The 16,818-nt window shown below is 40.1% G+C and overlaps 1 protein-coding gene across 1 annotated transcript in view; it reads right to left on the bottom strand.

Moving 5' to 3' along the window:
• The window catches only part of LOC126235785 (endoribonuclease LACTB2), a 94,755-nt gene that overhangs the window by 58,095 nt on the left and 19,842 nt on the right, over positions 1-16,818 (bottom strand). The window contains exon 2 of the mRNA XM_049944592.1: positions 5,429-5,592. Within this exon, the coding sequence (XP_049800549.1) occupies positions 5,429-5,592 (164 nt within the window). The remainder of the gene's footprint in view (positions 1-5,428; positions 5,593-16,818) is intronic.

Consider the following 16,818-nt stretch of genomic DNA (forward strand, 5'->3'; position numbering starts at 1 on the left):
AGTGACGGCTTCACAGCCTACACCATCTAGATACTTCCTACCAAAACCAGCGTTTATGATCTGCATAGTTCAGAACTTTCCTTAAAATATATCTTATGCTCCTGTAACCCCCCTGGCCTCAACTGTCACTAATCCTTGTCCTTCACTCACCTATCCTCCTGTCTGCTCCCACTTGGCATTGGACAACCTTCTATTAAACCAACACACCCACTAGTCAGTCTCTTTTTTCACCCTCCTGTACTTGTATCTCCTTTTCCAGCTCTCCTGCCGCCCCCTAAAACCTCACAACTGCACCTAGCAGCTCTACCCTGTTCCCACCACATCCCTGCATGTTCCAACAAACAGCACTACACCCTCCCCAACCCCTACCCTGCTATCCCTCCCCCACCACCCAAATTGCTTCTTCTATCAGGCGCAGTTGCTCACAGTCCAGCCACAGTGGCCAGAGACAGTGGTCATGTGTTTGCAAAATCTGCTTGCATCAATGTGCGAGTGCTTTCTATGTTAGATGAAGGTCTTCTGGCTGAGAGCTCACTTGTGTAGCACTCCTTTTGTTGTGCTTGTCTGCAACTCAACATCTCCTCCATATGGCATGTAGCAATCTATCCTTTTCATAGTAGTTCCCTTGGGTTTCATATTAGTGCAAAAACTTGCTATAATAAATTTTTATGTGCTCAAGAGTTCTGTGCCACTTGCCGCACACAATATGCAATCAGTCTCTTACATGGAGAAGGTACACTTGTAAATTTCTGTATCGGTGAAACTGAAGTCTCACATGTTCCTCTCAATGATCACTTTGTTCTGCAGAATGCTGCATTCTGGATAATTATTGTGCTAACATGAGCAAAATATAATACTATGTTCTTTGCATATTTTCTGGGTTTGTTGGAGACTGCCTTACTGTCATTACAGCAATTATAGAGTGTTCCCTCCCCTCCTCAACCTGAAATCCTTCTGATCATCTCCCATACCATTACAGTTTGATTTGAAAGTTTTATGGAATTTATGAACTCACACATGATTTCCCCTCTTTTATAATTCAGTGAAGTTTTGTTCTTCCCACTGAAAGGACTGCAATATTCCCTGCACTCAGCATTTGCACCCTTACAGTATCTTGCTTCCGCCCCTGTTTGCAGACTTCGTACATCTACATCTACATCTACATACTCAGCAAGCCACTGTACGGTGCATAGCAGAGGGTACCTTGTACCACTACTATAGTTGAATTCTTTTATCTTGGCAGCTTGCGCATGCCCGCCCAGACGCGAGAGATTGCTGCGTTGCCAGTTGCACACGACGCACGCGCCAAGAGAAGCAGCGCCATAGTATAGCATAGTTCGCAAACTTACGTTTAGGGGGGAGCGCGCAGTACATGAAGTAAAGCCACCACGGCCGCATTAACCCGTTCGCTGCTACAAAGACGTGCTCCCTGCATTCCGCGCTGTGCGCGATTATGTCACTGCACTGCTCGCCTGTGCAGACACATGGTGTTCCGACTGCTTTGACACTCTTATCATTCGATTCCACAAAAACTATTTGGCCCAAAAATTAGATTTTTACACATCTTCTTGACTGATACCTTTCCCCCATAAATGACTTAATTTTGTTTCGATGTTCAACGCAGTTATTATGCAGCATTAAATATAGTTAACCATTGCACGAAATTTTGAAGAGTTTGCAGAGGTAAAAGTTCATAGAGTATATTTTCTGTATAGTCGATTTTAGTTGCCACAATGTTGAGAATGAAATGTGGACAAGATACCTAAATTTCATATAAAATTTACTGTATAACAATATCTCATTTAAGTACCACATAGGTGTCGTATGTAATATTGAGAAATATTCCATCTTTCGCGACTGTAACAAAAGTTTTATTTACACTGGGCACGTTTGGCTTTATTTTAAAGCACTTTAATTAATCAAAAGGTAGTACACAAAATACATTAAACAAAACTGTAGACTTACAAAAACATTAGGACTTGAATATACCGTCTATCAGTGAAGTCCTCTGAGATATGTCAAATATAATTTTTGTGTGTGGCACACACAAACAACATTTATTTGCTAAAACACTGATCAGCCAACACAAACGTTGAATATTGTGTTACCGCAGCACAAAACTACGAAAGGTGACTTGGCAATGGAGGAGACAAAATACTGTCCACTGAAGATGCTTCAAAAGAGAGATAGGCGTCTGGTCTAAATAAGTCGCTTATTACAGTTGCAGAAGAGGAATATATTTCAATACCATTGGTAAAACTGCGACTGTGGAACAAAAACAAGAAAGAGAACATGAGTACCATTGTGTATGTGCCACACCTTTCATTGATGAAGTGCTTTAAAATAAAGCCAAACGCGCCCGTTGTAAATAAAACTTTTATTACAGTCGCGAAAGACGGAATATTTCTCAATATTACATACAACACCTATGTGGTACTTAAATTAAATGAGATGATGTTATACAGTAAATTTTATATGAAATTTAGGTATCTTGTCCACATTTCATTCTCAACACTGTGGCAACTAAAATCGACCATACGGAAAGTACACGCTATGGACTTTTATTTCTGCAAACTCTTCAAAATTTCGTGCAATGGTTTACTGCATTTAATGCTGCACAATAATTGCGTTGAACATCGAAACTAAATTAAGTCATTTATGGGGAAAAGGTATCAGTCAAGAAGACGTGTAAAAATCAAATTTTTGGGCCAAATAGTTTTTTGTGAAATCGAATGATAAGTGTGTCAAAGCAGTGGGAACACCATGTGTCTGCACAGGCGAGCAGTGCAGTGATGACAAAATCGGGCACAGCGCAGAATGCGGGGAGCACGTGTCTGCAGCAGCGAAAGGGTTAATGAAGAGACAAAGCACTAGAAATTTCGAAAAATTGCATTCAAACGAATAAAATTCGTTAAGCATGGCACTTCAATATTGTTTTTAAATAAAGAAAATATTATGCACCTCAGAAGGATTGAACTCATAACCTTTCACATAGGAACCCAACACCTTCACCATTACGCTAACGCAGCTCATCTGTATTCGCTACTCCTTGAGAAGTATAATATGTCACGCAAAATACTGACACCGTTGGTATATTCACGCTTCATCGAAGTACAATAGGAAATAAACAATTACCGCTGTTCTTTATTGCGAAAAAGCAGTTCGTGAGATTGATACAAACACCTTTCCTTGCTATCGCCTGAATTAGGAGTCTTATTGCTTGTTTTGTTTAATTAATTAATAGAATATGAAGCAGTTGGTATAAAGAATGCTTTTTCCAAACTTTCTATAAAATAAAGTCTGCTATCAAGAAATTGCTTTTGTTCTATTACTTTATTTATGACTGAATGTTTCTAAAACTGAAGACACTCGTCCATGCTCTGCACTGCAGTCGAGATCTGGCAACGTCGTTCTCTGTTCATTGGCTGACTGTGTTTTGTGACGTCAGATGCGCAGAACGAACCTAAACTGGGCCGCCAACATAAATGACGCGCACTTTAGTCATTTCCATTCAAAAAATGTTTCTGTATGAACCCTAATTTCTCAAATGTTATTTTTGTGGTCCTTGCATGTAATGTATGTTGGCTGCAGTAGGACTGTTCTGCTGTCAGCTTCAAATGCCAGTTCTCTAAATTTTTTTCAATAGTGTTCCTCAAAAAGAATGTTTCCTTCTCTCCAGGGATTGCCATTTGAGTTCCTGAAGCACCTCCATAACACAGGCATGCTGATCGAAATTTCCAGTAACAAACCTAGCAGTTCGCCTCTGAATTGCTTCAATGTCTTTTTTCAGTCCGACCTGGTGTGGATCCCAAACACCCAAGCAGTACTCAAGAATAGGTCACACTAGTGTCCTATATGTGGTCTCCTTCACAGATGAACCACACTTTCGTAAAATTCTCCCTTAAACCAATGTCAACCATTCATCTTCTCTCATATGCTCATTCCATTTCATGTCACTTCGCAACATTACATTCAGGTATTTAAATGGCATGATTGTGTTAAGCAGGACACTACTACTGCTGTATCCAAACATTAAGGGGTTGTTTTGCTTACTCATCTGCATTAACTTACACTTTTCTACATCTAAAGCCACATGTTATTCATCACGCAGACTAGAAATTTTGTCTAAGTCATCTTGTATCAAACTATAGTCACTATCTTTGACACCTTCCCATACACCACAGCATTATCAGCAAACAATCACAGATTGCTACTCAGCCTGTCTGCCATATCATTTATGCATGTAGAAAATAATAGTGGTTCTATTACACTTCCCTGGAGCACTCCTGACAATATCCTTGTCTCTGATGAACACTCACCATCAAGGACAAAATTCTGGGTTTTGTTACTTAAGAACTCTTCAGGCAAGTCACATATCTGTGAACCTATTCCATTTGTTTGTACCTTCTCTAACAGCCTGCAATGGGGCACCATGTCAAACACTTTCTGGAAATCTAGAAACATGGAATTTGCCTGTTGCCCTACATCCATAGTTTATCGTATTTCATGTGAGAAAAGGGCAAGCTGAGTTTAACATGAGCAATGCTTTCTAAAATCACCAGATGACAGACAGTCTTTAATGTTGGTATAGAGCAGTAACATGGATTCTTCAGCAACACTAAGGATCATGTTTACAATATGTTGCATTCACTTCTGGTTGGTGTTTTGATGTACTATCACAGTCAACTGGCTACACAGTGACCAGTTCACATAAGTAAGTGTACCACCACCAGAGGTGTTGGCATTTAGCACGATTCAGATATTAAGTGTAAAATATGGAATGTTATGTGTGTAAGAAGTATTCTCATACCAAAATATCCACAGGACATCTGAAGATGGGAATTTATAATACAGATATCATTAATCTAATGTAATATGAATATTTTAAGTAGAAGACAGCTGAGTGGAAATTTACACAGCACATGAATGAAAAAATGCAGATGAAAGCCCATCAGATCAATTTGCAATGATATTCTACAAAATTTGCCACACTATTTTTCAGTATATCACAACATATTAAAACTTAAAATAAAAGAAAGACAATCACATGATAATCACTCACCCATAGCAGACTGATGTATGATCCATAGATACATGTAAAAGAAAACAGTGGTCACTATCTTTTGAGCTCTGGCTCTTCTTCTAGAAGAAAGTACACCCATACACACAAATAGTGCAAATGTGTGTACTTCGTCCTAGAAGAAGAGCCAGAGCTCAAAAGAGTGAACACTGTTTCCTGTTATGTGTGTCCAGGCGCCACACATCAATCTGCCATAGGTGGCTGGTTGCTTTTCCCTTATTCTAAGTGTTTTTCCATAGAGGAATTTCCTTTATTGCTTTCACAAATATAAAGTCATTGAATTAATTTATGTACATACATAATATTTGGAATAGTAGTGTAATCCTGAGAAGAACTCTGGGAACTTACCAGTTTTAACATTCTTAATTACATCACCAACTCCACCAATGTGGTCATGATGCCAATGTGTAATTATAATGTGTTCAAGATGTGCATTCTCATCGTTTAATACTGACTTCAAATTTTCAATATACTCTGGAATATTAGGATCTCCAGTGTCTAACAAAATGCGCCTGAAATAGAATTGTATATTGAGAAATATCACATTTCAAGAAAACAAAAAAATAAAACAAAAAAATATTGTTTATGAAACAGCTTTTATTAACAGAATCACCTGTAAGAACTACTGGTATCTATTGTAAAATTCAAAAATCTTTTCAAGACCAAGATTCTAACCCAGGTCTTTTGCTCATCTCAACAAGTCACCTGAACCAATCAGGCCAACCAAGCTCTCCTCCAGGAGTGACTTAGCTCCCTTCTTTTACTTCTGAACATTACACCCAATTAGTCCTCCAATAGGTATGTGAGAACAGTTGCATTTTTGGAATGGTTCTGGTTGGGGGCGCAGGGATGTTAATATAAATACAAGCAGTGAAATCAATTACACTTTAAATAATTTTGTGATTGATATTTCAGAAATTCAAGTGGTAGGGATCAGCCATAAACTTGTCATTGTTCTTTCTTTTTTGAGCACCACATCCTCACTGTGTTGCTTGTTTTGAAGATACAGGATGTCCAGTTAAGAAGTCCTTGATTTCAAAATTGAATATCTCGAAAACTAAGACTGTTAGACGAGTGCAACAAAAGATATGTTTATTGTGAAAGCTGTAGAAATTTTATATAAAAGTTGTACAGAAGTTTCAAAATAGTTCTAAAAGCTGCTAACAGGTGGTACTGCATGCTGTTCATATCATATGCTATCAGCATCCATAATTTAAATTGTCCTCTGCAAGTAGTCTTTGCAACCACATCACAATCTTTCTGAAATGTACACCACTCAAACTAACAGTGAAATTTGCCATTACACCCTGTAGCGTCTCAACAGAAACAGGTTCACATGCCACACAGACTGCCGACTCAAGCTTCATCCAAAATGGTGGGATGGTTCTGTGAAAAATTTAACTTCAGTCCCCCAGTAAATTTTCAAAATCTTGATGCTCACTTCGTCATGGGAAACTTCAAGAGCCACAGCAGTGTTTGGGGTTGTTATGAAGTAGTTGTTGTTGTTGCTGTTGATGATGATGATGATGATGATGTACATGGAGAGAGGAGGTACTGAGGTGGTCCGACTGCAGATGATAAACTCTCTTACATGAATGCAAGTTACCACCTTCATTTAACAGCGGCTGCTGGGAAAGGGGACATAACCCTGACCTGCTTTTCATCAGTGACACCATTCCTCAACACTATGTGAAGAGCATATATCACCTACACCTGGCATCCAACGGAAGCCAATTTGCTGTCAAGTGTTTCTAGCTGACAAACCACAGGTGATCCCATTCCATAAGTGGTTCATCTTTAAGAAGGCCAATAGGAGGAGTTTTGTGGAAATTCTGGATGAGGCAACACTAAGCATCAAACCTGTGCCAGATTCCTATGATTGTTTTGTAGATGCTGTGAAGAGGTACTCTCATGCTCCAATCCCGAGAAGCTACCGTACAACGTACATTCTGGGTGTGAACAAAGAATTAACATCAAAACTGCAAGAATACCTTAGACTGTTTAATGAAGAGAAGTTCAGTACAAATACAGTAAAATCAGGACAGACACTATCCCAGGAAATGGTGAAAGCCAAATAAAATTGATGGACTAGAGCAGTATAGAATATTGACATGTGTAAGAGTAGCAGAAAAGCTTTGCAACTACTCAAACGACTCAGTAATGACCCTACTATACCCAAAGTAAGATCCAAAGCTACCCCAAATGAAGATGACCACCAGGTGCTGATGAATGTGTAAACTGAAGGAAGAAATAAAAAGTAGGCATAACCCAGCAACATTCAGAAACAAATGTGCTGTCTGCTAAGCTTACTTTGGAAGAACTGAAAGCTGCTATTAAAAAGTGTACATCTGGTAAGGTGCCAGGACTTGATGATTTATTGATAGAGCAGATGAAGCATTTTGGGCCTGTGGTTATGGGATGGCTACTGCAATTCTATAATAACTGTCTAACATGACAGTAGAGTCCTAAAATCTGGAGAAAGACAAGGATCATCACCATACTGAAACCTGATAAGCCAGCTTGTGATGGCAAGAACTTTTGCCCTACATATCTCTTTTGTGTCACCTTTATAAAAGCCTTGAAAGAATGTTCCTTATTCATCTCAGCCCTGTCACCAAGACACAACTGATACCATGCTGGATGTAGACCAAATAAAAATTGTACAACACAAATCCTCAATTTGACACAGAATAATTAGGGCGGTTTTGAGTGTGATTTGGTTACAGGAACAGTACTCAGGGATCTCTCCACAGCTTATGGTACTACGCAGCAGAATATCATGTTCACAAAGTATATCAATTAATGATAGATTACAACTTTACCGGCTTCAAAGAGAAACTCCTTCAGAACAATAGATTTTATGTCAAACTAGATGGCAAGAAAGGTAGACGGAGAATACAAAAATACAGTCTGCCCCAAAGTAGTGTCCTAGCACCAGCCTTGCTCAGCATCTATCATAACGATTAGCCACAACCTCATAACACAAGAAGCTTCATTTATGCGAACGATCCAGCACTAATATCTCAAGCCAAAGATTTTGAAACAGTAGAGAGACATCTAACAAAAGAACTTCACACTCTTGTGGTTTATTACCAAAATAACCGTCTGAAACTGAGTCTGGTTAAAACTCAAGTATCCGCTTTACATCTATGAAACAAAGAAGCCAACAGAAAATTTAAAATTGTATGGGATGGCATGGAGCTGGAGCACTGTCATAACCCAAAGTATCTGGGTGTCATACTGGACCATGCTCTGAATTCAGTAAGCATTGCCTAAACACAAAACAAAAACTATCTACCTACAATAACACCATCAGAAAGCTCACAAGTAGTGGATGGAGTGTCCAACCAATAGTACGCAGAACATTGGCACTTGCATTATGTTACTCTGCCACTGAATACACTTGCTTTGTTTGGTACAGTTCTTTTCATGCCAGGCATGTGGATGTTGCCCTCAACGAATAACATCAGGATGCTAATGGGCTACGCCTACCTATAAACTCTACAGCTTGGTCAGGATAGCCCCAACAGATATAAGACGGGAAGTTGTGTGGCAACTTCCCATCTGGAGAGATGCAAAGTGGAACTAAACGCTGCTCACCCACTGTGTGCACACCAGCCTCCCCAAAGTAGGCTGAAATATGGGAAGAGCTTTCTAAAAGCTTCTGTCAGTGACAGTGCATCACTGTTAATGGCATGACAAACCTGTGGACAACTAGAAATGTGCAGATATTGCATTACAGATCCCACCTTTGAAGCCCCCCCCCTCCCTCCCCCCACACTCCAGCAGACAAAAATCTGCAATAGAAAATGTGGAAATACCGCAACAGACTAAGAAGTGGGGTGGGTAGAACAAACGATAATATGGCCAAATGGAACTATCTTGGAGACCCGTCAACTTTATGCAGATGTGGAACTGAACAAACCACCAAGCACTTGTACAATTGTCCTCAGTGCCCAGTTCATGCTGGAGGACCCATTGTGGGCCAGGAAGAATGCCACTGAGGTTGCTAATTTTTGGTCTGATTACATTTAGCTTTTGTAATCTTTTCATAAGTAACTATTATATCACTAATTGCCTCACAGTGTATCTATATTTTCTTTTTATGTATTAATTTTGTATATTTAGTCTGTTTTTGTCTACTTTGTATACATACTTCTGACACGAATAAATAAATGTACACGTGCAAAAGGAAAGGTAAAGTACTTTGAAATCTTGAGTTAGGATGTACACAGAGTGTAGGAAATGAGTTATAAGTAAGGAAGAACTAACAACTAAGATTAAAATTCCAGATGACACCTAATTGACTGTCAGAAGTTGACACATCAAGAATGATAGCTGAACAAAAAAGGTATCACAGGTTACACATAGAAATAAAATATACAAAAGAATGAATTAAAAAAGAAAATAACAGGGGAATAAATGTAGGGTCATGTATAAAAGGACGGAAGTGGGAGAAGGAAAAAAAAAGTCAATGAAAACAAAATATTGATGAGTACTATACACTAACACATATACAGTGTATATTCATAAAGAATGTGGAGAAACTATCATAATTTATGATGACTTAGTTGACAAAGAGAAGGTCATTGGGGTTTGTTGCCCATCAGCAACAAAGATGTGGAGAGGAGACTTAATCTCAGATATGGCAAAAATGGGTGATGAAATATGTTCTGTCCTTTCAAAAGAATCATACCAGCATTCAACTTAATCAATTTTGGTACACCACACAAAAACATAAATCAGGATGCCGGTTGGAGACCTGCGTCCCATTCCATGACTCAAGTACTTTAGTATTTATCTATAACTTCAGGCTTATTAACTCTGTAGCTAACGCTATGAGCTATCTACAACTGGGAAAGTTAAATCCTGTTTAATCTGAACATTAGGGTTACCTGAAATTTACATTTTCAAGTCCAAATACACTCCTGGAAATTGAAATAAGAACACCGTGAATTCATTGTCCCAGGAAGGGGAAACTTTATTGACACATTCCTGGGGTCAGATACATCACATGATCACACTGTCAGAACCACAGGCACATAGACACAGGCAACAGAGCATGCACAATGTCGGCACTAGTACAGTGTATATCCACCTTTCGCAGCAATGCAGGCTGCTATTCTCCCATGGAGACGATCGTAGAGATGCTGGATGTAGTCCTGTGGAACGGCTTGCCATGCCATTTCCACCTGGCACCTCAGTTGGACGTGCATTGTCCTGTTGGAACAGCAAGTTCCCTTGCTGGTCTAGGAATGGTAGAACGATGGGTTCGATGACAGTTTGGATGTACCGTGCACTATTCAGTGTCCCCTCGACGATCACCAGTGGTGTACGGCCAGTGTAGGAGATCGCTCCCCACACCATGATGCCGGGTGTTGGCCCTGTGTGCCTCGGTCGTATGCAGTCCTGATTGTGGCGCTCACCTGCACGGCGCCAAACACGCATACGACCATCATTGGCACCAAGGCAGAAGCGACTCTCATCGCTGAAGACGACACGTCTCCATTCGTCCCTCCATTCACGCCTGTCGCGACACCACTGGAGGTGGGCTGCACGATGTTGGGGCTTGAGCGGAAGACGGCCTAACGGTGTGCGGGACCGTAGCCCAGCTTCATGGAGACGGTTGCGAATGGTCCTCGCCGATACCCCAGGAGCAACAGTGTCCCTAATTTGCTGGGAAGTGGCGGTGCGGTCCCCTACGGCACTGCGTAGGATCCTACGGTCTTGGCGTGCATCCGTGCGTCGCTGCGGTCCGGTCCCAGGTCAACGGGCACGTGCACCTTCCGCCGACCACTGGCGACAACATCGATGTACTGTGGAGACCTCACGCCCCACGTGTTGAGCAATTCGGCAGTACGTCCACCCGGCCTCCTGCATGCCCACTATACGCCCTCGCTCAAAGTCCGTCAACTGCACATACGGTTCACGTCCACGCTGTCGCGGCATGCTACCAGTGTTAAAGACTGCGATGGAGCTCCGTATGCCACGGCAAACTGGCTGACACTGACGGCGGCGGTGCACAAATGCTGCGCAGCTAGCGCCATTCGACGGCCAACACCGCGGTTCCTGGTGTGTCCGCTGTGCTGTGCGTGTGATCATTGCTTGTACAGCCCTCTCGCAGTGTCCGGAGCAAGTATGGTGGGTCTGACACACCGGTGTCAATGTGTTCTTTTTTCCATTTCCAGAAGTGTATTCTGATAAGTACTAGAAGAAGTGGCTAATAAGGTTCTCCCTTTGTTTTTGAAGAGAGCCCTTAATTACATGTAGGTAAACATTAAGAAGACCAAATTGGGCAGATCCCAATACTTAATTCAGAAATTCACACCATGCAGCTATTAGTGCTCATCAGTTAGCAGTCTTCATATCTGACTTCGTGGGTAACAAATATAAATGGACTGCTTAAAAATTTGGAATGCAAATAGAATGGTAAATCAATATCTGAAACCATCTAGACTTGAATGAATTGCACGTAACACACCAACTGACTACTGAAAGTAATGACTTGATGGCTTTGCTGGATTTGTCTGGACCAATGAAAGACATAGCACTGATACTAAACAGCTTCTTATTCTAACAGTTCCCCTGTCCACAGCCTTCCCTCTACTTCCATATTCTTAATACCTTAAATCCTTAAAATGCAGTTCAATTGTAATGCTAAATGTTATATGATTTGCAAATATGTACAAATTGGGAACAAATAGAAAATATGACTAGCAAAGTGGCACATGTTAGAGGATTGGAGATAGGTTCAGTTTAAGGCTTGTAACAGGAGAAGGAATTCAGACATCTCTAATAAATAAACAGCTGCCAAAGTCCCATCATTTATAGTTTCCAATTCAGTGATCAATTTCATTAGAAACAGTGATGAATATTCATTTTGAACAGTCCATAGTAGTTCCACTGTCATATGTATGTGGAAAGGCCACACAGTGATAGAAACACAGCTCATGATATGGCTATACTTTAAGACTGATACTTTGGCAGGATCATGAGGAGCATGGAGATGAGTTGCCACATGCCATGGTCTGACAAGAGAATAACATGTCTGGCTAAAATTAGAAATTCTGGGAAAGCAGTTAAGATTGCTTTGGAGCAAATAGTGAAGAAATACACATTGAATGGAGCTCACAGTGGACTACGCATTTCAGCTAAAGAATAAATATTAAAAAATATTCCTTAAGCTCTTCGTGAAACCTTGCTGCTGTTGGTTAAAAGGATTTACTAATATGTCGAAAGTGAACATGCTCTTTATGATAGACAGAAATAAGGTATCATTACAGAACTGGACTGCACATTTTAAGGGTTGAATTGACTGGATTTGTGGGTAGTTTTGCTATGATAAGTGAAAGAAGCATTTAAGTATCTACAAAGACTAAATGTCATATGTCTTCATTTCCCATAAAGAGAATTAAAGTACTGATTGAAAAAGTAAATTTGATGTGACAGATTTCACAAAGAGACTGTCTTGTTGATATCAGATTAAAGAGGTAAAGGTTCAAGGGACAGGGACAAAATGCAAATAATAATAGGAAAATGTCACGAGCCAAGGAAAATCCATAATCAGTCATCCTTAGAAGTTACTCATTGCATAGAGTCACAGACAGATGCAAAACAAAAAGCATGCTAAACAATTAAGCTTTCAGAAAAAAAAAGTCCTTACGAGAAAGAAAACACATATATTTACACCAGCACAACTCACACACACACACACACACACACACACACACACACACACATGCACGACCACTTTCTCTGGGTGCTAACACGTGGATACAATGGCTTTTCAGTTGTCATCATTGTTTTGTTGTTCCATCCTAGACTTTCCATGTTTGATTCTTAAAAATTAAAACTATATGCTGATCTGAGGCTGGGCCCAACAGAAGCCTTTTAGGGAAGTGGGAAAAGAGGAGAAGGTGAGAGGCGATTAGCAAGGTGAGAGAGTTGTAAGACCCTCAACTTGCATTTTGGAGGGCATTGGTTCAAGTTCATATATGGACATCCAAATTGAAGTTGTCTGCTTAAGGCTTGTAAGTAGGTTCATTTGGAAAAAAATATGGTCAAATTCCTTCCCCCTTCTGATCTTGTGCCCAATATGTGAAGATCTCATTGCTAACAAGACATTAAGCCCTTACTTCCTTTTTCATGCAGAATGTGTCAACCAAGCTATGCATATATCTCAAAGCTTCACTGCATCACAATGAATCTCCAAACTCGCAGCAGGTCTCCTGCTAATATTGCAGGTCTAGAGGGTTAGATATGAGTTCTGGCCCTAGCGAGAAATTTAATTTATCAGGATCATTTGATCCAGTACACAATCTGCTACATAGTAAGAGAAATCATCAGAATGATCAATAGAAATCATTCTTGAAGCAGACTTTAGTTTGTATGTATCCATTTCAGTTCATTCTCAGCATTTCATCAACACTAAAATTCTTAAGAGTTCAGTAAGAAAAAACCAACACTGGCTGTGGTATTTTTGAAGAAATTACCATTTTAATCAAGGTCATTTATGGCAAACAGAACATTTATCAGGATAACTAAATGCATTCCTCACAAATATGAATTATAACATCTTATCTATATGCCACTTCCCTTGGTAAAGAAAAGTTTTTAGTTGTGTATTTCCTTATAATTTTAGCATCAGATAGTGATTCAGATTTCCCTTCCAGCCTGAGTATCGATATGAAGGAAAGATCAGAGATACATGGGCTTTGTGCCGTGCCATCAGCTTGCTTCCATGGAGGGCGCCGCCACAGCCACAAGACATGTCACATGGGCCCATGCATAGACAAAAGAATGCCTGTAAGTAACACAGCCTGACACTCGTCAGTTAGTTCTTGCAATTTTATGATGATTTCAATACATACCATTAACAGTAGAGTTATTAAGCTTGGCATACTTTCGTTTTTGATTCAGATTGCTCCATGGACTGTCTATGCACACTTACAACGAGCTTGGCTATGTCTGGACTTTATTTCTGGCTAACTGTTCACTTTGTGAACTCTGCTGTCATCAATCACAGGAACTGCCTGTTTGTTCCACCAGTCTCTGTGTCGCCACCAGTGTGAGTGATCATAAACTACATTCTACCTACTCAGATTAGGACAGAAAAGTGGTGGTGAGGTCTTTCTCACTGGGCAGCTACAATGGCTGCAGCAAGAGCAATAAAAGCAGTGATAGTTGCAGCAGTAACAAGCACAGCAGTGGGAATTTCAAAAGCAACAGCAGAAATTGCTGTTACAATGGCGGAAAAAGCAGTAACAGCCTGCAGTTGCAGTATCATTGCCTCCCCATCTGCCATTCACTTACTTCCACGAGGCAAATGAGAGTTGGGAGATCTATTTACACCGTTTTGTTCTTCACATAAGGCAAGTGAAATAACTGACCCAGAATATCAGAATGCACTCTTATTGTCTTCTAGTAATAAATTGTACGAAGTGGTGTAAAAACTATGCTCACTCTCAGATCCCAATAGTTTGAGCTTTCTGATGTTTGTGGTTTACTGATGGACTATTATGGTCATCAAACTCACAGAGTTCCAACTAGGCTCAAATTTAATCAATGTGTTACGCAATGTATGCAAACATATGAGTCATGGGCTGCTGACGCAATACTTAGGGTAATTTGCCTTGTAAATTGTGCGGAGTAAATTATGTGATGCATCATATGTGGACTCTGTAATCTGTGATGTTGTTGTATGTCTTGCTCCTGATCGAGAAGGTAGTGTGAAGGCTTTAGAGTCATCTGATCCAACCCTGAGCAAGGTGCTACAAATTGCCAAAGCTCAAGAACCAACAGCATCAGCACAAACTATGTTTCATTGTGCTTCCAGTGTTGACTATCTTAGTAGTAGTAGTAGTAGTAGTAGTAGTAGTAGTAGTAGTAGTAGTAGTTGCCATTGTGATCTGTGATCAACTGACAACATTCAATCAATGCATCATTTAATTTACTGAGCACCTATTCTTCAAGTAGTCGGCCAAAGAGAGATTCAGTAGTTAGTGCAGAAGTTAGTAGTTCACCACCATCATCATTGGTAGATGCACACAAACAGATGCGCTTTGTTCGTTGTTGGCATGTCCCAAAGCAAGAGGATGCTCATACAGTAGTTTCCTTCCCATTGTTGCCAAAGAGTCCCAGAAATGTTAGTGTCCAGATTGAGGCCTAAGGCATCAATGTGTCATTGCCTGTGACATCACCTGTTTTGTGTGCTGCAAACAGGGGTATCTAGCAAGCCTCAGCTGCCAGGAGACGACAATAGCAGCATCAGGAAGGACACAAAATTTCATGCTACAGATGGAAATTAATGGACAGCAAGATTCCAATTGGACACAGGTGCGGCCAGTCTCCGATTATCTGATTAATGTGGACAAGTGTCAGTGCATCAACTCCCCCTTGCTGTGGCACTCTCAGTGCAGACTGGTGACATACAATGGACAGTCAATGGCACTGCAGGATCAGATCTTAGTCCAGGCTAAGTATAAGAACATAGCTAAGCAACTAATCCAGCTAGTAGTAAGTTGTTGGGATGATAACTAACACTTTTGGCCTAGAAACTTTTGCACTTTTTGGCTTCCAAATATGGACCAAGCAAAACTCATTTCAATCATGATATCATTCACAGAAGTTGGTATGTGCACAATATAAGCTACTGTGCACAATATAAGCTACTGTTTGAAACTACATTAGGTTGTGCAACAGGGTTCTGAGACCATATATGCTTAAAACAATCAGCAGTGTCTAAGTTGTGTAGAGCCTTTCACCATTACTGATCAAGTTAAAGCATAACTAAATAGATTGAGAAGTATTGGAGCAATCTCCCCAGTATTGTCTATCCAGTGAGCAATACCCATGGTAATAGTTAATAAGCCAAATGGATCTCTTAGAATTTGTGGCGATTTTTAATGCTACCATTAATGCTCAAGCAAATTTTGATCTGTATACAATCCAAAGACTGCAAGAATTGTTGACAAAATTGTCTGGAGGCTATTATTTTTCAAAGATAGATCTTCTGATGCCAATTTTCAATTGCTTGGAGATGATCACACAAAACAGTTCTAGTGCTTAATACACAGTTCAGGGTGCATCATTACAACAGATAGCCATTTGGCATCATAAGAACTCCTGTAAAATTTTAGAGATATCTCAAACAACTAATTCCAGGTATCCCCAATTGTGTCAATTATTTAAATGACTTGCCAATTACAAGGGCCACATGGGAGCATCATGTGCACAATTTACATGTGCTGTTGGAGTGGGCCAAAGGCCATGGTCTGCATTTTCACCTCAACAAATGTTGTTTCTTTGAGCCGAGTGTCAATGATATAGGACATACATTAAGTAAAGAAGGGCTCACACCTATGCAGGATCATATGGGCACAATCAGTTAACTTACAAGGTCCCAAGAAACTCCAAAGAACTACAACTGGTGAGTGTTCATGGACTGTGTTCTACCTACACAGAATAGGATACAATAATAATAGTCTCACTATTGAAGATTAAATTTATTTATTTAGCCTTTTGGTGAAAAAAATATTCATGTTTACATGAATTTACACTTACTTACTGGTTGGTACTACAGTCCTTGTAGAACATTGGCCTCCTTTGTCACCAGCCTCCATTCATCTCTGTCCATTACTTTCCTTCTCCAATTCCTGTTTACCATTGCTATAACCCTCCACCCAGTCTTCTGATCCACACTTTACTAAAGGTCTTAATATATATATATATATATATAT

Source organism: Schistocerca nitens, chromosome 2, assembly GCF_023898315.1.
Source record: "Schistocerca nitens isolate TAMUIC-IGC-003100 chromosome 2, iqSchNite1.1, whole genome shotgun sequence".
Classification (NCBI taxonomy): Eukaryota; Metazoa; Arthropoda; class Insecta; order Orthoptera; family Acrididae; genus Schistocerca; species Schistocerca nitens.